Source organism: Anguilla rostrata, chromosome 13 (genome assembly GCF_018555375.3).
Source record: "Anguilla rostrata isolate EN2019 chromosome 13, ASM1855537v3, whole genome shotgun sequence".
NCBI classification, from domain to species: Eukaryota; Metazoa; Chordata; class Actinopteri; order Anguilliformes; family Anguillidae; genus Anguilla; species Anguilla rostrata.
This window is the reverse complement of record NC_057945.1, coordinates 40,134,595-40,161,311: the sequence shown is the minus strand read 5'-3', so window position 1 is coordinate 40,161,311 and position 26,717 is coordinate 40,134,595. Positions and strand designations below refer to the sequence as shown.

The following is a 26,717-nucleotide window of genomic DNA, read 5'->3' as shown; positions in this document are numbered from 1 at the left end:
CAACAACTGTACATCCCCTGCATTTCGGGGATTGCTTAGTGAATATTCAGCTTTGGCATTTCTGTTGGGCTTGATGTGTTGCAGAGTTTTATTAATAATTCTGTTGTTGTCATTATCCCCCTCTTCCGTCTATCTGGAAACAACCCCTCGCCCCCTTCCAGATATATCGGACCAATCAGTGCGCAGGAGAGTTTGTCATCACCTTCCCTCGAGCCTATCACAGCGGGTTCAACCAGGGCTTCAATTTTGCTGAGGCAGTGAACTTCTGCACTGTGGACTGGGTGAGTGGCTTGGTCCGATTCTGGCTTGGGAGAAACACACAATTTGTTGCAAAAAAAATAAAGCTTAAAACGGACTAGAATTTGGAGAAGGATTAAAATGACCGTAAATAGACCGGTAGCTGTTTTAAAGTGCTCTGAATAAGGGTTAAGCGAGTACACGTTGTAAATGAAGACAAACAGAAGATGATGTCATGGCCTGCTGAGGAAGACTCTTGTTCTATGGTTTTCTGCTGTGGGAGACTCTTGCTCTGTGGTTTTCTGCTGCGGGAGACTCTTGTTCTGTGGTTTTCTGCTGCGGGAGACTCTTGTTCTGTGGTTTTCTCAGATGCCTCTGGGCCGGCAGTGTGTGGATCACTACCGCAGGCTGAACAGGTACTGCGTCTTCTCCCACGACGAGCTCATCTGCAAGATGGCAGCCAAGGCCGGCTCGCTGGACGTGGTACTGGCGTCCGCGGTGCAGAAGGACATGGCCGTCATGATCCGCGAGGAGAAGGAGCTGCGGGACCAAGTGCGCAAGCTGGTGAGCGCCCCCTGCTGGTCTCTCCTCCACAACTCACTCACGGGGGCCCTGATAGGCCAGCCCTGATCGCTCTGCCTGATGAAACACTACATTTCCCATAAACCCCCATTCAATATTCCTCATGTCCTGAAATGACAGAAACGTATTGGTTCCTATAGCAGCTGTCTGGGAGCTTTCTGAGCCAAATCTGAGGGAGGTGCAAGCCAGTGAATCCGGTGGGGGTGGTTACCATTTCCCCCCAAAACACTTTAATCGAGTGGGAAACCCGGTTTATTTGGTTACTAAGATGATATATATCTGAAGTGCATAATGAAATTGAAGCTTTAGTTGTTATACTACTCTCAGTTGAAAGATTGGTGCAGTGAATGTAAGCACATACAGGCATTGTTACCTGTATGTACACACGTGGAGTTTATTTCAGTAGAGGTTACTGCTGTAGGCTCTGACTTACAGAAGCATTTGCTCTGTGCTTTAATCTCGTTTTAGATCAGATTTGGGCGTTGCCTGCGTTTGGGGTGTCCTCGTTTGGGGCGGTGGTATCCGAGACAAACAAACGCGAGCGATCGTGTTGCGTCTGGATGCAGTCCCTCGGTGAAGCTCCTGTTTTATTTTTAATCCCCGCTCCTTTGTGTACCCCCCCCCCCCCCAGGGCGTGGCGCGGAGCCAGCGGGTGGAATACGATCTCCTGCCAGACGAGGATCGGCAGTGTGCTCGCTGCAGGACCACCTGCTACCTGTCCGCTCTCACCTGTCCCTGCAGCCCCGGTGTGATGGTCTGTCTGCACCACGTCCAGGACCTGTGCCCCTGTCCCGTCACGGAATACACCCTGCAGTGAGTCCCGCCGCCTCCGTCCGGTCCCGCCTCAAATTCAGCTCCACCGAACCTAACTAGATAGCCATGGATATGCTGCACAGGGTAGCCATGGATACGCTGAACTAGGTAGCCATGGATATGCTGCACAGGGTAGCCATGGATACGCTGAACTAGGTAGCCATGGATATGCTGCACAGGGTAGCTATGGATACGCAGAACTAGGTAGTCAAGGATATGCTGAACCAGGTAGTCATTTTAGCCAAAAGCCTGGAACCAGGGTTTTGTTGCCCCACTGTCTAGAGTTGGTGATTTCTAGGTGGTCACTGTTTATTCATGTGAAAGGAACTTGTTTTTAACAACACCCCCTCTCCCCCTTAGCTATCGGTTTACACTGGATGACCTGTACCCCATGATGAACGCTATTCGCCTGCGCGCAGAATCCTACGACGAATGGGCTTCTCTCGTGACCGAGATCCTGGAGGCGAAACTGGACAAGAAAAAAAGTGCGTGATCAAACCATCCCTCCTGTTTAAGGTTCTGAACCCAAAATCCCGGTCATGTGACATTTAGTATGTTGTAAAGGCCAAGGCCATGTCCGAATCAACCAGCGGTGTAGACCTAAAGGTTGCAGGTTCGATTCCCAGGTAGGACACTGCTGTTGAACCCTTCAGCATTACTCTGGTTAGTCCCTGTTAGCACAGGTTATTCTGGTTAGTCCCTGTTGGCACAGGTTATTCTGGTTGATTGCTGTTCTCCACGCACAGGAAGTGAAACTCTGACCCTTCTGCACGCACAGGAAGTGAAACTCTGACCCTTCTCCACGCACAGGTCTGGCGGAGTTCCGCGCATTGATCCAGGAGTCGGAGGCCAAGGCGTTCCCCGACAACGACCTGCTGCGCCACCTGCGCCTGGTTACGCAGGACGCGGAGAAGTGCGCCTCTGTCGCCCAGCAACTGCTCAACGGGAAGAGGCAGACCAGGTGAGCGCGCGGACCGGCGTCTTGGCGTCTGTCGCCTTGGCGTCTGTTGTAGTGCCCTGATGCTGGGCCAGTCCATTTTTGACCAAAGTGCATGTTTTTGCTTGATCTCAGTGATGGCCACTCTGAGAGTGTCTATGGTAAGATATTATACTGCAAGGAAAATGACTTTGACTGAACAGAAGCACAGATGTCACCTGATTTTTTTTTTTTCACAAAATATTGAGAGTCTAGAGAGCTGAGGAGTTTGTTTTGCTTTGTTTGTGAGCTTGGCTACTTTTTGAGCTTGACATTTTCACTTGACACGCGTCATCATATTCACCATAATCTTAACATCAGGCCGACAGCCAAACGTTTGTTTTAAGCTTTTATCTGCCTATACCAGTGTGACCCAGATAGTGTGTTGCATCTCTGTTGCAAATGTGCTGTTTGCACTGTGCTGATAGGCACAAAAGTCATCATAGTCACATGATCCTTTTTCCCCCCATTATGAATGTAATCCAGCTAAGCTTGTGATACAAAGCTAATGGCAAAAGCAGTTATGTGAAGTATGCTCTTCTAATAATGGCTCAGCAGGTGAAGCTCTGTGCGCAGGAAGTGATGCGTTTGCTAACAGGAAGTGTCTCTCAGGTCCCGCTGTGGCGGGGGGACGTCCCAGAGCCAGCTCACGGCTGAGGAGCTCCGGTCTTTCGTCAGGCAGCTGTACAACCTGCCCTGCTCCATCCGGCAGGCCCCCCCGCTCAAGGTACCCGGGACCGTCGGGGGTTACCGTGCCGACGCACCCTCGCCATCTTCTTTCCCTTGCATTTCAAAATAGATGATTAGCAACTTCTGGGCCTTAGAATCAAGCGACATTGTTTCAGACGGTTGTGGATAAAGGTCAGGGGTCGAAAGAGAGAGCAGGTGTGGGCAATTCCACAGTAACTGCAATTAAAACTGATGAACATTCGCTTGGTAAAGTCCAATACAGCCACATAATAGGGACTGATAAATGTGTTTATAACCATCCAGAGGAAATATCCCAATATATCTGTTATGTGGCTGTATTGGACTTTACCACACAAACATCCTGCATTTGTAACGTCGGTTACGGTGAAATTGCCTGTGTTTGGTTTTTGGAAGGGGAGGGAATCGGCGCTGATGCGTGCGTGCGGGCGACAGGGTAGTATAACTGGTAAGGAACCGGTCTTGTAACCTAAAGGTTCATTTTCCGGGTAGGACAGTGCCGTTGTACCCTTGAGCTAAAGGTACTTAACCTGCACTGCTTCAGTATATAACCAGCTGTGTAAATGGATGCAATGTAAATGCTATGTAAAAAGTGAAGTAAAACAAGTGGAAAAAATGTAAAAAAAAGTGTAAGTTGCTCTAGATAAGAGCGTCTGCTAAATGCCTGTAATGTAATAGAATGCAAGCCTGGGTGGGTTTGGGTGTTTGTGTGCATTTCACACACCAGAGAAAACAAGAGCTGCACACACAACCACAGTACATTGATCATTTTATGACCCATGGGACTTTGGGAGCTATTGGGTTGGGGCTTCCGGATGGCTAAAGGCCAGAAAGGCCAATGCCCCAATGCGGTGATGGGGACACTGTGCTGTAGGAGATGCAGTCTTTCGGATGAGACGTTTAACGCAACTGTAATGTAACTGTAATGTTAATGTAATGTAACTGTAATGTACTGTAACGTCTCCCTGCAGGAGCTGCTGGGCCGTGTGGAGGACTTCCGGCAGCACAGCGAGAAGGTCCTGGCGGAGGAGGCCCCCAGCCCGGCGGAGCTCCAGGGCCTGCTGGACGTGAGCTTCCAGCTGGACGTGGAGCTGCCGGAGCTGCCTCTGCTGCGGGAGAGGCTGGCCCAGGCCCGCTGGCTCCAGCAGGTGCGGCAGGCGGGCGGCAGGCCCCAAAGCCTGGGCCTGGACACCATGCGCCGGCTCATCGACCAGGGCGTGGGCCTCGCCCCCCACCCCTCCGTGGAGCGCGCCATGGCCCGGCTGCAGGAGCTGCTCACCGTGTCCGAGCACTGGGAGGACCGCGCCCGCGACCTGCTGAAGGCCAGGTGAGCTCACCTGTGAGCCGGGCGTTCAGAGCCGCTGCTCAAACTCAACCAGGACGCTCAGCGGCGCAGAGCTCACTTTAAACCACAGTACTGATGGGGAATTACGGCAGGAAGCAGTTTCACACCGTCCTGCTGACTGAGGCCGTTCATGCACACACAGCCGTACTCGGGTGCATAGCAGCCAGACTAAACTAGTGCTCTCTCTCACTGCCTGCTTCTAGCAGAACTGCTGTAGTACTCGCTCTCTTCCAGACCCATACTGAGTGTGAACTTGACCACATTAAACACAGAGTCTCACCGCTACATTTAGTGTTGTTGTGACTGTTACCTCAGGCTCTGGTAATGCCCCCTGCCTGCTGTAAGTTGCCCCTGTCTGTTGAAAGTTGCCCCTGTCTGTTGAAAGTTGCCCCTGTCTGTTGAAAGTTGCCCCTGTCTGTTGAAAGTTAGCCCCTGCCTGCTGAAAGTTGCCCCTGGTGAGGGTGTGCTCCAGTGCTCTGCTGTGCTAACGGTAGTGCCGCTCTCTCCCCCTCAGGCCCCGCCTCTCTGTGGAGACGCTGGCGGCCGCCCTTCAGGAGGCGGAGTCTATCCCCGCTTACCTGCCCACCTGCCTGCTGCTGAGAGACGCAGTCACCAAGGCCCAGGAGTGGCTGCAGGAGGCGGAGTCACTGCAGGTCAGAGGTCACCTGTCTTCCCCGAGCTGCACGCGTTGCAGAAGCGTGTGTGTGTGTGTGTGAAAGTCTAATCCTTTGCAGCCTGCCATTCTCTTTGGCAGGTTTGGAGTTTAAGGTCCCCACTCTTGAATGTGATATGCTACTGCCAGGCAACGCCCTTGTGGTCTCTGGAACATTCTGAGATTGAGAATGAATTCACAGGGTAGGCTCAACCAGAAAGGCTTCGGAAGGAAAATGAATGACTGATAATGAGTGTGTGTGCATTTGTGTCTGTCGTGCTCCAGCTGGGCGGTCGGATCCCGGTGCTGGACGCGCTCTGTGACCTGGTTTCGCGGGCGCGGCCCATCCCGGTGCAGCTGAGCCCCCTGCCCCGGCTGGAGGCCCTGGTGTCCGAGGTGCAGGCCTGGAGGGAGAGCGCGGCCAGAACCTTCCTGAAGAAGAACGCCCCGGACTCGCTGCTGGAGGTACCGCCCGGGTCCGATAGAGCATGTCCGATCTACAGCCCCTGTCTGCAGCCTGTCGGGTTTGAGTCTGACTGATATGTGTGTGTGTGTGTGTGTGTGTGTGGTGGTGTGTACACTCAGGTGCTGTGTCCCCTGTACGAGGTGGGGACAGGCGCTCAGAAGGCCAAGCCCAAAAAGGCGAAGGACGCGGTCCCGGGCGGGAAGAGGAAGGGCGGGAAGCTGGTGAGCCTGAGCGACGTGGAGAGAGCGCTGTGTGAGAGCAAAGACTCCGCCTCCGCCGTGAGTACCGCCCACTACTGCTCATTACCCGCAGCTCGCCTAACCCCAAGCTCTCCGCCCACCCTCTAACCCCAAGCTCCCCACCCCCACCCCAAAGCTCCGCCCACCCCCCAACCCAAGCTCTGCCCACCCCCCAACCCCCAAGCCTGCCCACCCGCCCTACCCCCAACAGCACCGCCCACCCCCTAACCCCCAAAGCTCCCCTCTCACCCCCACTCCCACAGCACGGCTCACCCCTCTCTGAACACATACCCAGGGGTATATTCATTACTGTCCATTTGTAGTTTATAATGTTACTGATGTTAATGGTTGTTTCCTGATTTTGTTGTGATGTGCAGATGGCCACGCTCGCCGAGGTCCGGCTGAAGGAGATGGAGGCCATGTTGTCCCTCAGGACCGCCAACGAGGCCAAGCTGGCGCTGGCGGCGGGGGGCGTGGCCTGCGGCGTGTGCGTGTGCCATGGCGCCCCCGCTGGCGCCATGCGGCAGTGCGAGCTGTGCCGGGACGCCTTCCACCGCGGCTGCGTGGCGGAGGCGGCGGGGGGGGCGGAGCCGCGGGCCGACGGCGGGAAGGCCTGGCTGTGCCCGCGCTGCCGGCGCTCCGAGCGCCCGCCGCTGGACAGGCTCCTCCCCCTGCTGGCCTCGCTGCAGCGGCTGCGGGTGCACCTGCCGGAGGGCGACGCCCTGCGCTACCTGATCGAGCGCACGGCGCACTGGCAGCAGCGGCTGCAGCAGGCGTCCGCCTCCTGGAAGCTTCCGGTAGCGCCAGAGCGCTCCGCCGCTCACCGCTGGCCTGGATACGCGAAGGTGTGCACTCCTCCCTCCTGTGCGCCTCCCTTCTGTGCTCCTCCCTCCTGCGCTCCTCCCTTCTGCGCTCCTCCCTCCTATGCGCCTCCCTTCTGTGCTCTTCCCTTCTGTGCTCCTCCCTTCTGCGCTCTTCCCTTCTGTGCTCCTCCCTCCTGCGCTCCTCCCTTCTGCGCCTACAAATGCATTAGACGCACACCTCACGCACATTTACACTCATACACACACACACACCTCACAGAGAAGCACATTTGAGGAGTTTCTGAAGTATATTATGCACAGCACTGCAGTTTTCTCTTGATTATTTCGTCTTTATTATCCATGTATGTGCTGTAGAAAGGCTGATTCTGCTCGTTGCCGCTGCTCATATAAAGACCTTGTCCTTCTGCAGGCAAAGTCGTGTCCCAGAGCAGCTTCCTGTCCTCCTCAGGAATGGAGCGGTACGGACCGGCCTCACACTGCGTTCTACATGGAACAGAGATGCATTCCTCTGGAAGGTCAGTGTTGCGCTGTCAGAGTAAATTCTCTGGCTGCTGCCTGTAGCGTGTGCAGGTCTGAACGCGAGTCTGTGTGTTTGGCGGTTGCAGGTTTGAATCCGGAGCTGACGGGTCTGAATGCGAGTCTGTGTGTTTGGCGGTTGCAGGTTTGAATCCGGAGCTGGAGGAGCTGATGGTGGAGGGGCTCCTGCTGCAGGTGTCTCTGCCGGAGATTCCGCAGCTGCACCACATCCTGCTGAACAGGCCCCACAAACAGAGGCACAGCTCTCAGGGGACGAGTTCATCGCAGAACCGGGTAAAGCTCAGCCCCGCCTACCCCATCAGGGCTCGGTCACACGCATCTGGGGTGGGTCTATCAGAACAAAAACCCCCCTGGTAAACTGTTCGGTCGGAGGTGTCAAACGTAGTCAGATCAACCCAAAAAATGGCCATCACTCTTCATCCCTCAGGAGTAGGGTAGGCTTAAGCCTGCCAGGGTTCCACAGGTTCCCCAGAGTGCCACAGATTCCTCAGGGTTCCACAGGTTGCCATTACAGAAGCACCACCTGCCGGTTACCGGTTGTCAGTACGATCATACTTGTTAAATTCAGTGACCCCGCCCTTATGTCAAGCAGTATCTTCCAGTGAGTGTTTTTATACTGACGCGACAACTTTGCTGACGCATTAGTGTTCTTTTTTTGTTGAAACCTGGTGTGTGTTTTGTTCAGGACGGGACCACCAGAGAGGCGGTGAATGGGACAGACAGGAAGGCCAAACGTCGGCTGGAGAGGGAGAGTCGGGACGGGGGCCAGGGGGGCCAGGGGGGCCACGGGGGCGGGGCCAGGAAGGCCCAGAAGAAGGCCAAACTGAACAAGGAGAAAAGCCGGGACGACCGATCGGCTCCGGCCTCCTCCTCGTGCCCCGCCCCGTGCCCCGCCCCGTGCCCCGCCCCATCCCTGTCCCCATCCCCCTCCCTGCTTTCGGAGGATTCCGATGAGGACATCGAGCTCTGTCCGGCGGAGTTCTGCCTGCAGCCTGAGGGAGATGAGGTCAGTCACGTCTCTCTGCGGCAGGGTGGGGTCCCGGCGGGGTGGGGTCCCGGTTCGGTGGGGTCCCGGTGCGGTGGGCCCCTGTAGATTTCAGTGAAAGCCGCATATGGAGGGTCTTCCTCTGACTCCACTCTGTACCAGCTTGGCTGAGGTCTGCAGTGTGAAAAGAAGCAGCTGGCGACACCAGACAACACATGTTTCAGGGGAGAACCGCGTGTATGTGTTTGCGTATAAGAATGACTGATGAGCCTGTGTTTGACAGTACGAATGACTGAGCCTGTGTTTGTGCTCCTAGGTGGACTGGGTCCAGTGTGACGGCAGCTGCAACCTGTGGTTCCACCAGGTGTGCGTGGGCGTGTCCGCCGAGCAGGCGGAGGAGGAGGACTACGTCTGCGCCACCTGCATGCGCCAGCAAACGAGCAGGAGATAAGGGTCTCGGAAAAGGCAGAGCGGAACGCTACCTGTCAATCCCACACCTGGAGGGGCGGAGCTTACCCTCTCCAGGCCCCGCCTCCTGGGGCTGTCGGTGGGTTCAGTCCCCAGGGCTGACCCTGGATCAGTCGTTGGCGGCTGACGGCACACGCAGGACCACCTTTGACCTTTCGTTTCTTCCCTCTTTGTAACAGTAATGCTACTGGACCACTTCACCTCCTGGTTACTTTTCCCCCCCACTCCAACAACTTGTTGAACTCTTTGGCCATGTTTTGTATGAATGACTTCTCCTTCCTGTGAATTAGCTGCGGTTGTCCCAACAGTCCCTGGACTTGAAGGACTCTTCAGGGGTTTCTGTCTGCAGGGCGTGAGGGGCTGTCAATCAAGCACCTTACCAAAGGACGGGACTCCTTACCTCAACACCTGACGTACCTACCTGAACACACAGGCTCACTCTTACACACAGACCTGACCAGAAACCAGGAATGCAGGGAAATGCAGGTCTCTCCAAAAATACATAAATCAGTAAAATGGACGACAACGAAAACAAGAGAAGATATTTTTTGAATACCCACTGATTAGTCTGAGCATCTGGACAATAAGAAATGTTCTTTTTTTTGTGGATTGGATTTATTTATATGAGCAATACCGGAACAAGGCTTGTTTGAGTCCGTGGCATGAAATTCCTCTGAACGTTGTGATTAGTGATGGTTGAATTACAGAACGCTCCCTATTGGTCTATAGGATCAAAATGATGGACTAGAGATAGAGTGGACTAGGGTTGGGTATCCTTTAGATTTTATCGATTCCAGTTGCCGTTCTGCTTATCGAACCCAGGTTCCAATTCTTGTCATAAACCACGTTTATTCTCAGCACATTTAGGCTGCCGTGAAAAAGTAAATGGTCGTTTTGGTAAAAAAGTAAAATAGAGAGGGTGCATAACGCATCACACAATGAAGACACAATGCTCACGATGTGGGAAAACAACCTGTTGCTCTCCATAGAGTTAATTACATAGAGTTGATTATAAAGACTATAAAACTACCAAATCGGTACAATGTGGGTAATCAGAGCACTCGGTACAATTTAGTCAGGAAAATGTCTAGCATTATTTGGCTGAATGGCTGGTTCTCGTCATTATGTTATGTTACTTACTGGGGAACAAAATTGCTGATTTACTAAAGAAATAACTTAAATGTGGCTTGATTCAGGATCCCAGAGTTTTCTGACTTTCCCCCTAGGACCAGTATCCTAGCTTTCCCCTCGCGTCTAATGTCCTGAATCCACTTCTTTCTTCTCATTGGCTCAGTCTTTTTTTTTTCACGGAAGGACATGAAACTTAAAATTGGGATTCTTGGCTTTGTTAGTTGTTCAGCCCGCCATGCAACAACGTTTTTTATAATCTCGAAAATCTCCTGACTGTGAGTATTTAATTTTTTTTGAAGCGCAACAGATAGTTCTCCCCCATCGTGGGGGCTGTGGCCTATTACAGGGACCTTGATGCCTACGTATTACGTAACCAACAATTTTTTTGCATTTCACTCATCGCGAATGCCATTAAAAATACATTTTTAGGATTTGACAAGCATTTTGATAAGCATAATAATAATAATAATAATAATTTAATACGTGGATTCAAAATTTCTTATTTGGAACCGGTTCCAGTGTGGAACCGACTCTCGATACCCAACCCTATAGTGGGCAGAAGCAACTTTATTACCTGACTGCCACATCTGTACTTTGGCTTTTTTTGTGGGTGAAAGGGGTAGCGTGCTACAGATGTTGCAGTTTATATTGTGGAATAAAACCTTTTTGATCTCATATATAAGTATTGAATTCTCATTATTTTTCGCATCTGGATTTGCTTGATTGTGCTTTTATTAAAAAGCATAGTTCGCTCTCAAGCGAATTTCTTTGTATTTTTTATACATTGAGAAATGTCTTTTGTGAGCTGACCTAACCTCTTATCCCTCAAAGAGAACAGAAGCTTGTGGATGAAGAAAATACAGCTAATATCAAAAAGTCTTAAAGAACTAATGTAATTGTTTGTGAAAATGAGACGTTTGATGGCTTTGTGCTGTTGTAACTTGTTGTAACTGTTTTCATTATAAACTTGCCACCAGAGTAAAATGGCTAATCAGTCACATATGCAATGTTGTCAGAAACAGGACCTTTAAATAAAAATAAATGTAGCTCCACATATGCTAATTAAGACTCAAAAGGTACTAAGGTACTAAGTTACAGCTATTAATTAAAGGGTACATGTTCACAGCTTGCAAGCGAATCAATCACTGTCCTTAGTATCTTAGACAGGGAATTACCAATCACCGCAATGCAATGCAGTGACACTTCTCAATGTATGAAAATGAATAAGACTAATTTGGGAAATTTCTGAATTCAGTCACAGGAGGGAGTGAGTCAACATCGCTTGACAGTACTTATTCAAATAACATTTGTGTTTGTGAAGAAATGCTTCATGTTTGAACTGTTTATAATCTGCTGTAGCTAATGGTCTTAATGACACTTAAGTGCAGACCCTGAGTACAGTTGATGAGAGACTCCACTCATGCACAATTTGTGTTTCACTGAATGCCTGGTACCTGTGTTTTGTTAAAACAGTTCTTACAGCGTTTGATTTGAGATGAATTTTTGATAAGATGGCACTTCAACCGTAAACGACTGCGGCATTCTGATGTCCTTTACACTGTCCTACTGTGTGACCAGTGGTATGTGAGCAGATAACCAAAGCTTATGGTTACATCTACACTGTTTATAAATGAGTCGAGATGTGGTTCTGCCGCTTGCTCAATTTCAGTGTGAACACGGTCTATACTGAAGCTCCACTTTGGGGAAAAACATTTGATGGCAGCTCCGCCTCCTAATCAGCCCAGGTCTGTGATTGGCGCGCTGTTGTGCAGTCAGAATCTTTCCAGCCCCGCCCCCCGGCAGTACCGCAACTGCGCAGGCAGGAGGTACCCGTGGAAATGGCGGGTGTCCACACTTCTGGTACCGGTTCGGTTTCGGCCGCTTGCCCGATCCAGCAGGGGCTGAAGGAAACACTGATAGAGACACTGACAGCTACCCTGTCCCCGGTACAAGAGGTACGGGCTGCCGCGGAAGAGCAGGTTAAAGTTCTGGAAGTGACGGAGGGTAAGTATTGCTGGCGCTGGACAGCGTGCAGCGGAGTTCACCACGTGAATGAATGTTTTCTAGGGCCTGCTTGTAAGTGGCGTGTAAGAGAGAAAATAGACTTAACTTACACACGATGTCTGGTGAACTGTCACTAGGAAATACTTTCTGTTTGTTTTCAGTCATTTGCGTTACCAACGTGCTACTCGCTTAGTTTTTGTTAACAAGCTAATCCACATCGGCAAATAACACTAATTTGATATGCCGTTAACTCCGGTTCGGTCCAATTGGTGTTGAAACCGAAGCTACTTACAAACGGCCACGTTAGCTTGTTGGTGCGCTTGTTATACATGCACGCTTATCCTAATGGATTTGTCCAGCTGGTCTCATAAACGTTACTTAGCTTATCTAGTGAACTCGATAACTTTTTTGGGAGGCTAATGTTGTTGGAACAATACCGGTTGTTGGATAAGGTTAGCTAGGTTATGCAGGAGTTCCATGACAACTTTGCTAACAAGCAGGACACTAATTTTGGGTTACCTGGAGCTGGTTGCCAACGGTGACAGCTCACATAAGATTGATTTGAGCGTCTTTTATTTGCTATTGTTGCTGTTAAACCTGCATTCGTGTGTATACACAAATAGTTGTTGGATGGTTACCTCTAACTGGCTTCCAATACAAGTTAGGTGAAGTCTCCTGTTATCTTGTCTCGGCTCCGGAATTCTCGACGTCACCCACTTACGGAACCGATGGCAGATAGATTCTCGGTATAACGTAACTAAGCGTTTCCTCCACAACTCCTGGAGACCGTGAGAAGCTCCGTGACAGCGCCTGTCGCCGGACTCCCCCGCATTATTTCCCGCCTGGGTCTCGCGAGCAAACGTTACACGGCTGGAGCTGTTTAATTCAGAACGTCAGGGCAGGAAACGAACTTTTTCGTCCACTGCATGGCCACAGTGGCTGATGCCTACCAAAATTCACCAGCCGTTTTTCCATACAACTAAATTTAGATATTTAGAAAAGAACATGACCTTCAGTTGATGGGCGGTTACCTGCTAAAGTGGCTGGCAGAGTAAAGCTTACCAGCCACAGATAAAATTTACCACCTGCGTCCCCCATTAGTTTGGCTGAGTAATGTGATGCACATGCTGTCCACCAGATGGTGCTATATATCACAAAAATTTAGGGGGCAGATTGATGGCAGAGTAGTGTAGATAAGATTATACTTTATTGTCATGTTTCTGTTAAATATGTCTTGCCTTATGAGCTGTACTTCTCACATACAGAAGAACAGACATTGATACGGTAAAATAAAACAAACTGTTGTAGTGCATAGTGTAGTTCAGACGACAGGCATCTCATCGGAGTGTGACAGTTACCACTCAGCTGTTGTGTGTGTGTGGCCTGTTTCATGCGTGTGTATGTGACCTGTGTGTGTGTGTGACCTTTGTGGGATGTGACCTGATTCATGCGTGTGTGTGTGTGTGTGACCTGTGTGTGTCGTATGTGTGTGTGACGTGTGTGACCTGTTTCCTGCGTGTGCTTCTCAGAGTTCGGTGTGTATGTGACCTGTGTGTGTGTGACCTGTTTCCTGCGTGTGCTTCTCAGAGTTCGGTGTGTATGTGACCTGTGTGTGTGTGACCTGTGTGTGTGTGATCTGTGTGTGACCCGTTTCCTGCGTGTGTGTGTGACCTGTTTCCTGTGTGTGCTTCTCAGAGTTCGGTGTGTATCTGGCAGAGCTGACGGTCGATCCTCAGGGAGCGCTCCCCATCCGTCAGGTAATCAGAGAATCTGGGCGGAGGCGTGTTTTCAGCAGTGGGTACGAGACACACTGCTGTTTGATGTTTGCTGGGTTCTGATAGGTGGGTCTGGATGTTTGCTGGGGTCTGATAGGTGAGTCTGGATGTTTGCTGGGTTCTGATAGGTGAGTCTGGATGTTTGCTGGGTTCTGATAGGTGAGTCTGGATGTTTGCTGGGGTCTGATAGGTGAGTCTGGATGTTTGCTGGGTTCTGATAGGTGAGTCTGGATGTTTGCTGGGTTCTGATAGGTGAGTCTGGATGTTTGCTGGGGTCTGATAGGTGAGTCTGGATGTTTGCTGGGTTCTGATAGGTGAGTCTGGATGTTTGCTGGGGTCTGTTAGGTGAGTCTGGATGTTTGCTGGGTTCTGATAGGTGAGTCTGGATGTTTGCTGGGGTCTGATAGGTGGGTCTGGATGTTTGCTGGGTTCTGATAGGTGAGTCTGGATGTTTGCTGGGTTCTGATAGGTGAGTCTGGATGTTTGCTGGGTTCTGATTGGTGAGTCTGGATGTTTGCTGGGTTTTGATAGGTGGGTCTGGATGTTTGCTGGGATCTGATAGGTGGGTCTGGATGTTTGCTGGGTTCTGATTGGTGGGTCTGGATGTTTGCTGGGTTCTGATAGGTGGGTCTGGATGTTTGCTGGGTTCTGATAGGTGGGTCTGGATGTTTGCTGGGTTCTGATAGGTGGGTCTGGATGTTTGCTGGGCTTTGATAGGTGGGTCTGGATGTTTGCTGGGTTCTGATAGGTGGGTCTGGATGTTTGCTGGGTTCTGATAGGTGGGTCTGGATGTTTGCTGGGTTCTGATTGGTCCGTTTTGTGTTCCGCAGCTGTCCTCGGTCCTGCTGAAGCAGTATGTGGACACTCACTGGTGCTCTGAGTCAGAGAAGTTCAAACCTCCAGAAACGACCGACAGGGTACAGATTTTTTATACACGCTTTTCTAGTGCTTGTGTGTGTGTCCGTGTGCAGGTGGGTGTGTCTTTAGGTGTGTGTGTCTTACCCTCTTTAACCCCCCCCCCCCCCCTCCCCCCCTCCCCCCAGGCGAAGGGGGCGATCCGGGACGTCCTCCCTGGGGGACTGCGGGAGCCCGTGGGCAGGGTGCGGTCCAGCGTTGCGTACGCGGTATCCGGCATCGCTCAGTGGGACTGGCCCGAGGCCTGGCCCCACCTCTTCAGCCTGCTGGTGGAGCTGCTCGTCAGCGGCGACCTGAACGGCGTCCACGGCGCCATGAGGGTCCTCACAGGTGCGCTCACCTGGGACACGCCCCCCGGGTCACACCCCCCTGGTCACACCCCTCGCCGGCGATAAACCCGCTTACCGCCCATTCCCATCCGCCCCGTTCTGATGGAAGTTCCATAGTTTTACACCACCTGTCAATCACTTGATCAGCCACTCAGTCAGCTGGCCGTGCGGATGGAGTGTATTTCGGCCTATCTCTGAGTCTCTCTCTCTCTCTCTCTCTGCCTCTCCGCCTCTCCCCTCTCCTCTCTCCTCTCTCCTCTCTCTCTCTCTCTCTCCACCTCTCCCCTCTCCTCTCTCCTCTCTCTCTCTCTCTCTGCCTCTTTGCCTCTCCCCTCTCCCCTCTCCTCTCTCCCTTCTCCCTTCTCCAGAGTTCACCCGTGAGGTCACGGACACGCAGATGCCTTTGGTGGCTCCCGTTATTTTGCCAGAGATGTACAAGATCTTCACCATGACAGAGGCAAGCGGTGGAGTAGCCTGTCTGTGGTTAGGGGGGGTGGTTGGGGGGGGGTTGTGTTTTCATGTAGGAGGCCGTTGATGGGGTCTAGATTAACGGCTGCATGCTGAATTTCTCACCGACTCTAACCGTCTGTGTCTAAGTGATGTTTCTGCAGAGGAGATGGATGAACCTCTACTGCCTTTAACTGTGACTGCAGGTCTACAGCATTCGCACCCGATCCAGAGCTGTGGAGATCTTCACCACCTGCGCCAAGCTCATCGCTGCCATCCAGGATCTGCAGAAGGTGAGGGGGGGAAGTTGGGGGTGAGGGGGGGTGGGGGTTCTTTGCCAAACTGGGGCCAGGGGGTGAGTGACCAAGCTGAAGAATTAATTCATTAGTAGTGAAATTGAAGGAGAATGCTCCAGCAATAAAGTATACTAGTCATAAATGTGTGGTTATTGTTTGTTTTCAATATTGAATGGCTCTACTGTCTTGCTTGTGCAGCAGAAGTCCTCTTACGTCCTGGATGCGTGTGCTTGGTTTTGGAAATGTCCTCCATCTCTTCACCAGGGTGGTCTGGGGCTAATGCTAACTGCTGTGTTGTGTCGCATGTTTTTTAGGGTGCAGCCAAAGCTCTGATCTTGCCTGTGGTGCCGCAGTTCACCCAGGCGTTTATCCAGGCCCTGCGCATCCCCGACGGGCCGTCCTCCGACTGCGGCCTCAAGAGGGAGGTGCTTAAGGTGTGAGAGAACCCCTGGGCATTCTGGGAAATGAAGTCCTTTACAATGGCTCGAGATTTGAATGGTTTGTTTTTTAAGAGGCATGAAGTGTCCGATTGTGAACCTATCCTGGCATCCTTGGTGTAAAATATGTCAGTTGGAGAAATTTGGAAAAATTGAAAACATATTCCTATAAGAGGAATATTCTCTATTTTGCTGAAGTCTTCAGGGTTTCCTTCAGGGACCCGTTGGAGTCCTCCTCAGTTGGGGGACCCCTGCTTGAGTGTACCCCCAAAGTGTGTAACTGAAATGCGCCCCTCCTCTTCCTCAGGCTCTGATGACTCTGGTGAAGAATTTCCCCAAAAACATGGCGCCTTCCATGCAGCAGATCCTGCCCGTGGTGTGGAGCCTGCTGACGGAGAGCGCCTCTCAATATCCTCCCTGTCCCGTCTGGGCTATGCGTGCGGGGGCCATGATCTCCGACCGGCGCTTAGCGGGGTCACCCCCCCCCCCCCCAGCCCGCTCGCTCTCCCGTCAGAGATCGGTTGTGTTAGCAGATGTGCGGTTGGTTTGGAATGAAGCCGTTGTTGACGTGGGCTTTCCTTAACTTGCATGCACTTATGTCAGAACGGAGGTGAACTACACCGAGGACGTGGACGACCCCGTGGACTCGGGCGGTAGGTCTATGCGGTTATTTTGTGCTCCTTGTGTTTAACACGGTTGTGATTTCCCAACCTGTGTATTTCAGAGAGCAGCTCTGAAATCCCGTGGGTTGGTTCCTCAGGAGAACCACTGATAGTGACCCGGTTAGAACCGGTTAGACCTGGACCAGCTGAGGCCGTGGTCACTGATGTCTCCCCTCTCTCCAGGCGAGGTTCTGGGCTTCGAGAACCTGGTGTTTACCATCTTTGAGTTTGTCCACACGCTGCTGGAGACCAGCAGGATGAAGAGCGCAGTGAGGAAGACTCTGCCGGAGCTCTTCTACTACGCCATCCTGTACATGCAGATCACGGAGGACCAGGTACCCCACCGTAACCGCTCCCGGCTGGGACAGGCGCTGGTGTTTCTGTGCGAGCGCGTGCGTGTGTAACCCTGCTCACCAGCCGGTCCTCGCTCTCCTTCTCGTTCTCCGCCGCAGGTGAAGGCCTGGGCGGCCGACCCGCAGCGGTTTGTGGAGGACGAGGATGACGACACCTTCTCCTACTCAGTGAGGATCTCAGCGCAGGACCTGCTGCTGGTGAGAACCCCTGCAGAGCCGGGAGCAGGCCGTCTGGGTTCAGTCTTACATGAGAGGTTTCCCTGCGTGTGCTCATCTCTCTCTCTCTCTCCCCCCCCCTTCTCTTTTTCTCTTCTGTCTCCCCTCTCTCTTACCTCTCTCCTCTCTCTCTGTCTCTCCCCTGACCCCTCTCTTCCCCCCCCCCAGGCTTTAGTGACTGAGTTCCAGGATGAGAGTGTGGCGGCTTTGGTGGTCGCCACCGTGCGGCACCTGCAGGAGGCGGAGCAGGCCAGAAACGGCGGCAGAGAGCACTGGTGAGGCCAGCGCGGGAACGAGAGCGCCCCCATGTGGCCCATCTGTGACTGTGCAGCACAGCGCCAAATCTCTCCAGTGCAGTACAGTGCACTGTAGGTGTACTCCCACTACTGCAGCAGTGCAGTATTGTACAGCTGCAGTGTCACTGCAGTGGAAGTGTAAATGACATGCAGTATAATGCAGTATTGCAGTTATGTGCAGTGTAAAGGAAATGCAGTGTAATGCAGCAGTGCAGTGTAAAGGGATCAGGCAGTCAAGGGATCAGCCCAGTCATGCTTCACAAGATTTCAACCTACTGCAGTGATCTCGTGTGCTACTATGACGCAGCACTCCTTCGCCTGCACTTCAAAGAAATCCGTTGTTCGGCCCAGTAGAATGGTGGAATGACTCCCGTGAGTCGACAGTGAGACGTGACCCTTCAAACACGCTGAAGACCACTCTTCAGTGCTGCACCTCTCCATCCATGCCACCGCTGTAATGACTAAACTTAGGGGAACAGGCAGTGTTAAAGGTGACTAGTTGATGCAGTCTAGCTATGTGTTTATTTATTGATAATATGTTTTCAATTTCGTGTTTCGTCGTGTAGTGTAATCAGTTAACACGCAGTGATATGCAGTTGTCCTGTACTTGGAGGTACTCTCTAGGGTTTGTCATACGTCTGGTTATGTATACTTTGTTGTAGTCGCCTGGAAAGCGTCTGCACAATGCCATGTATGTAAGATGTAAAGGAAATGCAGTGTTGCAGTGCAGTGTAAAGGAAATGCAGGTATTCAGTTTCAGTGTGTGCAGTGTAATGACTGCAGATAATGCAGTATGCGTGGCGTGCAGTGTAGGACATGCAGTGTATTTAGTATTGCAGTGATGTGCAGTGATGACATGCAGTATGCTGCAAGATAGTGTATCAGTGCAGGCATGTAAAGGAATGCGTGTAATGCGTATGCAGTGCTGTAAGGAAGCTTGTGCGTGAAGGAAATTCATGTATGCAGAGTGCAGTGTGTTACGGAATGCATGAATGCACGTGCAGTGCAGAGTAAAGGAATGCGTGAATGCGGCTGAGTGACGCCTACTTAGGGGTGTAAGCAACCCGCAGCGGTGCCTGCCGTAGACCCGTCAGGACACTGTTAACGTCCGTCTTGTGCACTCCGCCCACTCTCCTGGCGACCTCACTGCGGGGTATTGGGTGTAGCCCCCCAATCCCCCCCTCCCAGCACGCCGTCCGTCTCTGGCCCGCCCTCCAGCCCTTCCTCTGCCGCCCTGGGTGGCCAGCCGCTTCATAGTCGCCATGACGCCCGGCCTGCTCCTGCAGCTCCTCCAGGCCACCGTCAGCGGCCTGAGCGCCAGCCAGCCTCCCGCCGTCCGGATCTCTGCCGCGCCCAGGTGAGGCCGCTCAAGTGGACCCCCCCCCGTCCCCAGGGTGAGTGTCCCACACAAACCTCCCCCCCCCCGTCCAAGAGTGAGTGTCCCGCACTGTGTGTGTGTGTGTGTGTGTGTGTGTGTGTGTATGTGTGTGTTGATGTGTATATGTGTGTGTGTGTGTGTGTGTGTTGATGTGTGTGTGTGTGTGTGTGTGTGTGTGTGTTGATGTATGTGTGTGTGTGTGTGTTGTGTGTGTGTGTGTGTTGATGTGTGTGTGTGTATGTGTGTATATGCGCAGGTACTGTGAGCAGCTGAAGCTCTCTGAGAGCACACAGGTGTGTATATGTGTGTGTGTGTGTGTGTGTGTTGATGTGTGTGTATGTGTGTATATGCGCAGGTACTGTGAGCAGCTGAAGCTCTCTGGGAGCACACAGGTGTGTGTATATGTGTGTGTGTGTGTGTTGTATATGTGTGTATATGTGTGTGTGTGTTGATGTGTGTATACACACAGGTACTGTGAGCAGCTGAAGCTCTCTGAGAGCACACAGGTGTGTATGTATGTGTGTGTGTGTGTGTGTTGTGTGTGTGTGTGTGTATATGTGTGTGTGTGTGTGTGTTGATGTGTGTGTATGTGTGTATATGCGCAGGTACTGTGAGCAGCTGAAGCTCTCTGGGAGCACACAGGTGTGTATATGTGTGTGTGTGTGTGTGTGTGTTGATGTGTGTGTATGTGTGTATATGCACAGGTACTGTGAGCAGCTGAAGCTCTCTGGGAGCACGCAGGTGCTGCTGCCCTTCCTCCCCGGCGTGCTGGACGGCCTGGTGCCGCTGGCGGCTCCGTTTGGCCCGGCGGTCCTGGCGCTGGTTCTGGAGACGCTGCGCGTGGTGTGCACCGTCGACCCGTCCTTCACCGCCAGCGCCGAAAAGAAGATCTGCCCCCTCACCATCGCCGTCTTCCTCAAGTACAGCAATGGTACTGCCCCCCGGAACCCCAAACACCCCCTCCCCCTCCCCACCCCGTACACTTACAGCTTCCAATGTATTGCGGCAGCATATTATTTTTTCAACAGTTCACAGGCAAAATGATAATAAAAATGAAACAATAACTAAATTCTCTCCTCTCTCTATGTCTCTGTGTCATTCTGTCTGTCTCAATTTCTCCCTTCCTCTCCCTGTCTCTCAGACCCGGTGGTGGCCTCTCTGTCCCAGGACATCTTTAAGGAGCTGTCCCGGATCGAGGGGTGTCGGGGCCCCTTGCAGACGCGTCTCATCCCCACCCTGATCAGCATCATGCAGGCCCCCCCCGACAAGATCCCGGCAGGGCTGTGCACTGTACGTAACCCCCCCCTACCCCCCCCTCAATGACCAGAGCAGGGGAAAACCCCAAACTGAAACCACTGATGACCCCCACATCAGACACATTTAACCCTCTAAGGTGTGAGATCACAAATGTGCGATTAGAATGTTCTTAACTGAACATTCCAATGCTGATGTGCAATGCTGAGGGGCGACATAGCTCAGGAGGTAAGACCAGTTGTCTGGCAGTCGGAGGGTTGCCGGTTCAAACCCCGCCCTGGGCATGTCGAAGTGTCCTTGAGCAAGACACCTAACCCCTAACTACTCTGGCGAATGAGAGGCATCAATTGTAAAGCGCTTTGGATAAAAGTGCTATATAAATGCAGTCCATTTACCATTTACCATTTACCATTGATGTCACAATCGCTGCTGGAGTTTCGAACACAGACGTAGTTAAATATAAATCTGTCAGTCAGTCTAAATTCCCCTGGTTGTGTCTCCCCCCCGTTCCTCTCTGTTTTACTGTGCGATGGGTCGCTGGCCGTCCCGTCTCTGGGGTGCAGACGGCGGTGGACATTTTGACCACGGTGGTGCGGCACACTGCCCCCCCCCTGCCCCCGCTGCTGCTCTGCCAGGCCTTTCCTGCGGTGGCTCAGTGTGTCCTGCACACGGACGACAGCGCTGTCATGCAGGTACACCTCCCATGTATGTGTGTGTGTGCGCGCGTGTGTGTGTGTGAGTGAGTGCGTGCGTGTGTGTGTGCACGCGCGTGTGCATGTATGTGTGCGCATGCATGCCTGTATGTATGTATGTGCGTGCGTGTGCATGTGTGTGACTGCGTGTTTGAGTGCGTGAGTGTAAGTGCGTGCCTGCATGCGTGTGTGTGTGTGTGCGTGTGCGTGCATGTGTGTACGTGCTTGTATGTATGTACGTGTGCGCGCACGTGTGTGCATGTGCATGCCTCTTTGTGTGCGTGCGTGCGTGTGGTTATGTGTGCGTGCATGTGTACCTCTGTGTGCGCATGTGTACGTGCGTGCCTGTATGTATGTGTTGGCGTGCGTGTGTGTCTGAGGGCCTATCCTCTCTCTCTCTCTCTCTCTCTCTCTCAGAGTGGGGGGGAGTGTCTGAGGGCCTATCCTCTCTCTCTCTCTCTCTCTCAGAGTGGGGGGGAGTGTCTGAGGGCCTATCCTCTCTCTTTCAGAGGGGGGGGTGTCTGAGAGCCTATCCTCTCTCTCTCTCTCTCAGAGGGGGGGGGGTGTCTGAGGGCCTGTCCTCTCTCTCTCAGAGGGGGGGGGGGTGTGTCTGAGGGCCTATCCTCTCTCTCTCAGAGTGGGGGGGGGAGTGTCTGAGGGCCTATCCTCTCTCTCTCTCTCAGAGCGGGGGGGAGTGCCTGAGGGCCTACGTCTCCGTGGCGCTGGAGCAGCTGCTGGAGTGGCGGGACCAGCAGGGTCGCGGCGGCCTGTGGTATGTCCTGCAGGCAGTCTCCCGGCTGCTGGACCCGCGCGGGTCCGAGCTCGCCGCCGCCTGCGTGGGCCGCCTGGTGTCCTCGCTCGCCGCCCGGGCCGGCCCCCTGCTGGGGGGGCAGCTGGACCAGGTCCTGCGGGACGTCCTGACCAAGCTGCAGCAGGCCAACAACCTCAGCGTCAAGCAGGTAGGGCGAGGATGAGGGCGGTCCTCTTCATCCTTACATACTACATTTCAGCCATTCAAACGATGCCCTTTTCCAGAACAACTTTCAAGCAATTTACTATGCTGAATATTTTACTGACGCAGTTTAAGTTAAATACTCAAGGGTACAACGGCAGCACCCAACCTGGGATTTGAACCCGTAGCCTCAATTCAAATCCCATTATGCTGCATCTTCACCTGTATGATGATCATACTGGTAATAATAATTTCATTATATAGCACAAGGTTTGCTTCACTCAGATAGAAAACAGTACATTAGCATAAAGTACAGTTGACTCAGGGGTGGCAGGTTGGGCTTTTTTCAAGGGTTCAGAGGTTCAGGAGTTGAGGGGTTCAGGAGTTGTTGAGGGGTTCAGGGATTCAGGGCCTGTGTAACCCCCCCTCCCCATGCCTGTGCCCCCCCCCCCCAGTCCCTCCTCATGGTGTTTGCGCACCTGATGGTGTCCCGGCTGGAGCCGCTGCTGGAGTTCCTGTGGGGCGTCCCCGGACCGGCAGGACGTCCCGCGCTGGACTTCCTCATGGCCCAGTGGGTGAGCCACCAGCACCTGTTCTACGGCCAGTACGAAGGGAAGGTCAGGTGAGTGAGGGGCGTGGCCCTGTGCCGAAATCAGCAGTCCGCCTCGTTATTGGCCGGGTGCTTAGTGAACCCCAGAATTAGTGCTGACACCTGCAGGGTTTGGGGGTCAGTTCCATTTCAATTCAGCAAGTTCAGGAAATTAAGTACCGCCCCCAAGGAGCGTGTGTAACGACGTCCGTTTGTCCGTCTGTGACAAACATTCGGAAAAGTAATGGCCAGATTGGTGTAAATCTTTATGCGCAGATTCATGTTCCCAAGAGGTCGACACTTATTGACGTTTGAGGCCCTGTGACTTTTTCCTCTCGCGTCACCATCAGGCCAGTCGTGTCTCGAAAAGCGATGACAGGATTGCCAAGATGTTTGCTGTGCAAATCCATCTCTCCGTCTCCTGATTTACACCTTGTCTCTCGTACCCCCCTCCCCCTCGCCCCCTCTCTCCCCCCCCCACCCCCACAGCACGGTGGCGCTGTGCAGACTACTCCAGCACGGCCTCAGCACCGGTGACCCGCGGCTGGAGGGCATCCGGGTGAAAGGGGAGGAGCTCTTCAGTCCCGGAGAGGGCATCCGCACGCGCTCCAAAAGCACCAGGAGTGAGACCCCCTGACCCCGTGACCCCGCGACCCCGCCGGTCACCTCCCAAACCACAGAGAGGCTTCACACACACTGCTGCCTCATGGGTTACAGGACATACTCAATTCACGCTATAATTTAGTTTTTTATGCTGTTCATAGTACAGACAGACTGAAAATAATGGGAAATACAGTCATTGTTGTAGGCTAGTGCTTCTTATACTGTGGGTAGAGCATTAAAATGGTTCCCACACAGTTCTGTTCTGGATTATGAATAGAATCCATAATCTTTGAGGCGTCCTATTATGCCCCCGGGGGCCCCCTTCACTAGCCGATTAATGATCCGGAGCGCGATTCACACTCGTACGGGGGTGGCCTGCTCAGCGCTGCTGTTACTAACCGCACCACCAGGGGGCAGTGGGGACCCTGTTAAAATTGCCTCTGTCTTTTGGTTTAGACCCAGAGAGATGGACCAACATTCCCTTGCTGGTGAAGATCTTCAAGCTCATTGTCAACGAGCTTTCGTCTGTACTGGAGGAGAATTCCAACAGAGCTGCTGCTGGAGACTGCAGCCAAGGTACCATAGATATAGACACAGATATGGACTCAAGACACCATAGATATTGGTAAAGTTACAGATCATAGATACATAAGTACCATAGATTGGTCAAGGAGATCAAGGGCTGTGTATTTCATGTTTGATTAATTAAAATAAGTCCTGTCTCATACAATATCCTGAATGTATGGACACACAGAACACAACTTAAAATTGTTATAGATTGATAACACCTTCTGTCATATATATCTATGAAAACTACATAACCAGTAGCAACAGCTGGCAGTGAGTCATTCTGTGACCACAATATGAAATACGGCTTAGAGAGATAGCAGTGTTTGGGTTTCTGAGATGGATTTGTTTGGGCCCTGTTCTGAACACAGCTCCCCCTATGTTTCCAAGTGCGAACTGCAGGGATGTGTTTGTCTGTGTAGATTTGGGGGATATGTGGGAGGCACAGGAGGAGGAGGAGGAGGATGATGATGCAGATGAAGAGGAAGGGAAGGGTGAAGGGCTTGCCAGACAGCTGCTCTCTGACCTCATTGCCTCTCATAAATATGGTGAGTTTTCTGCATGGAGTTTGCACTGTGTAGAGCTCCTAGCTGAATGCTGGAGGCTAGCATTGGTGGTTCGTGTGTGAGGTACATCTGCTGTCATTGCACAGACGATGATGATGACTTTGAAGAGGAAGATGAGGAAGACCCAGATGCCTTGAAAGACCCTATTTATCAAATTGACCTGCAGGTAAACTCCACCTCTCTCTCTTTAACCATTTTTCATTTTTTATTGTCCTGAAGCCACACTTTCCATAGAAAGCAGAGATTGTGTAATTTCAAGCATAAAATCAGCCCTGTGTAGGTTATTTACTTTGTGACATTTTGTGTGCGCATGTGTGTGCATATATATGTGCCTGTGTGTATGTGTGCATGCATGTGTGTGCATACATATGTTCCTGTGTGTATGTGTGTGTGAATCCTGTAGCTCCATTGCAGTACATTGCATGAGGTCAAACACTTGTTTACTATATAAATGTAAAACAATAACTGTTAGTTAACATCCTCCTCCCATGTCACCCTTTACACTGACTCTGCTGTGTGTCTGTGCTGCTGGCTCCTCTCCAGGTCTACCTGACGGACTACATTTCCCAGCTTGCACAGCTGCCGTGCTACAGCGCCTTCTCTGGCCACCTGAACGAAGCCGAGAGGAGAGTGCTGCAGTCCATCGGCGTCTAAAATTGGAATAAATTGGTGAAAAAAAAAAAAAATTTTAGGCTCTGACACGGGGTGTTGCAAGGCTGTCTCTTCTGTTTCTTGGAGAAACGGACAGGCCTAAAACACAGATCATCTGTACAGGACGAGCAGTCATGATCCAGGCCAGGTTTTCCCTCCAAACTGTGTTCCTGCTCTAGTTTGGTTAAAAAAATATAACAAAAATATGTATATATGTAACCAAAAATAACTCCACTATGATGTGGTTGTTCAGGAAGTCTGTTCATAGGACAAATTTGGCCTGTTGGCAGTGTTGGTCATTTTTTAGGTGACTATAATATAAACATAATTATATGGTTCGTGTACAGTAGATTAAAAAATGAATGAACAATGGATGCATTTTTAAAGTACATGGTGTTAAAAATGAATTGGTCATTTGCACCAATGGAACTACTTCATCTGATTGTGTTCTTAATCTGTCCTGATTCTGTTGTGCTGGTTTCCTGTCACAATTTAATATTGATGTATTTAATATATCTTTAATATCCTTTGAATTAATGAGCTTTTCAATGAATTTTTAATAGCATTTCTGGCATTATGGTGAATACTTTTGTAACACATTTTGTCATCAGTGTTTTGGGGGCGGCTGCTTTGATTGGTATATTCAGATCAGTGCTAACCTCGCGCAGGGCACTGTTTCATGAAGCAGGTTTAGCGAGTTAGCCAGATAACCGAGTAAAACCCAGAACAGCTCTTTATTTTACTTAAGTCCATGTTCATGATTTTGGAGGGTTTCCGGTTTTACTGGGTGCAGTTATACAGTTAACTAGGTAATCTTGCTTCCTGAAACAGGGCCCAGGTAAGATATCACTGAGTGACCATTACTGAAGTGAAATATACTGAAAAGTATTGAAGTGAAATATGTTATCAGTCTACTGAGCTGTTCATAATACATCGCTGAAAATACAAATTATTGCTGCTTTGAGGTATTTCAGTCTCTTTTTAAGGAATGTGTGCTTTTCAGCCATAGACTAGGCTGTTACTCAGTTTAGTCAGCAAAGCAGCGATGTTGCAACTTTGAATACTTGTCTGAGTTGATTGGTCTGTAATGCCATGCTGTTGGATGGCTTTTTGAATAAATATTTTTATATGCACGATGAAAATGCAGGATTTTCTTTTCCTGATTCTTTCCAGCTGTATACTGTGTGATATTACATGCTATAGGCCTATGTACTCGTATCATAATTGCATCATGGACTGGTTAACTTATTGTTCTTGCGTTGTAGACGTTTGTAGCCTATAGGCTACGTATCCTACTTTGTGAGTACGTAGGCCATATAGCCAATGTAAGTGTTTGTACATTTTCAGAAAGCACAAATCGTAAAGTGGCAGTTGTCCTAGGTTATGCACATATTAGTTTATTTTTTTTCACGGACAGACTGCCATGAAGATGGGGGTTGGAAATAAAACCTGGAGAGTTTCCTAAGTCAGGACGTAGGCTAGGCTAAGCTACTGCCAAGTTCAGCGTTGAGCGTCTATAAATATTTTTTATTTTATTTTTTCAATCAGACCCGGCTTCATTGTTAGTCCTACTGAAACATTATATTATACATTATATTTTCTGCATGTTTTCTGGGGAAAAGCGCAGCAAATGTGAGCCCAGTTCAGAAACACAGTTTTCTCAGCAGGTTTTGGAGGAACGTGCATGTTTAAAAATGAGTAATTCTAATGCACGCGCAAATTCCGTTATTCCAACGGTTCACAGTTTCTTCTAAAATGTTAGAAAAATAACT

General features: G+C 51.2%; 2 protein-coding genes across 3 annotated transcripts in view; both read left to right on the top strand.

Moving 5' to 3' along the window:
• The window catches only part of kdm5ba (lysine demethylase 5Ba), a 28,848-nt gene extending 18,203 nt beyond the window's left edge, over nucleotides 1–10,645 (top strand). The window contains exons 13-27 of one of the 2 annotated variants that reach the window (XM_064305564.1): nucleotides 162–281; nucleotides 607–801; nucleotides 1,451–1,632; nucleotides 1,993–2,117; nucleotides 2,443–2,593; nucleotides 3,221–3,335; nucleotides 4,288–4,643; nucleotides 5,176–5,314; nucleotides 5,599–5,778; nucleotides 5,899–6,057; nucleotides 6,396–6,863; nucleotides 7,252–7,357; nucleotides 7,504–7,652; nucleotides 8,065–8,385; nucleotides 8,681–10,645. In XM_064305564.1, coding sequence (XP_064161634.1) covers nucleotides 162–281; nucleotides 607–801; nucleotides 1,451–1,632; nucleotides 1,993–2,117; nucleotides 2,443–2,593; nucleotides 3,221–3,335; nucleotides 4,288–4,643; nucleotides 5,176–5,314; nucleotides 5,599–5,778; nucleotides 5,899–6,057; nucleotides 6,396–6,863; nucleotides 7,252–7,357; nucleotides 7,504–7,652; nucleotides 8,065–8,385; nucleotides 8,681–8,815 — 2,901 coding nt within the window. In that variant the 3' untranslated portion in view covers nucleotides 8,816–10,645. Of the gene's footprint in view, nucleotides 1–161; nucleotides 282–606; nucleotides 802–1,450; nucleotides 1,633–1,992; nucleotides 2,118–2,442; nucleotides 2,594–3,220; nucleotides 3,336–4,287; nucleotides 4,644–5,175; nucleotides 5,315–5,598; nucleotides 5,779–5,898; nucleotides 6,058–6,395; nucleotides 6,864–7,251; nucleotides 7,358–7,447; nucleotides 7,653–8,064; nucleotides 8,386–8,680 lie in introns of those variants that run through there. The other variant, XM_064305565.1, reaches the window with a different exon arrangement.
• Nucleotides 10,646–11,749: 1,104 nt separating this feature from the next.
• Nucleotides 11,750–26,087, top strand: ipo9 (importin 9). Its single transcript, XM_064304117.1, has 24 exons — nucleotides 11,750–11,967; nucleotides 13,663–13,724; nucleotides 14,573–14,659; nucleotides 14,786–14,987; nucleotides 15,355–15,443; nucleotides 15,640–15,726; nucleotides 16,044–16,163; nucleotides 16,474–16,574; nucleotides 16,761–16,819; nucleotides 17,012–17,163; nucleotides 17,281–17,379; nucleotides 17,566–17,672; nucleotides 18,356–18,384; nucleotides 18,912–19,050; nucleotides 19,776–20,002; nucleotides 20,213–20,361; nucleotides 20,889–21,017; nucleotides 21,701–21,976; nucleotides 22,425–22,591; nucleotides 23,048–23,181; nucleotides 23,618–23,737; nucleotides 24,151–24,276; nucleotides 24,381–24,460; nucleotides 24,838–26,087. The coding sequence occupies exons 1-24, from the start codon at nucleotides 11,802–11,804 to the stop codon at nucleotides 24,946–24,948; spliced, it is 3,018 nt and encodes a 1,005-aa protein (XP_064160187.1). The 5' UTR covers nucleotides 11,750–11,801; the 3' UTR covers nucleotides 24,949–26,087.
• The last annotated feature ends 630 nt before the right edge of the window (nucleotides 26,088–26,717 follow it).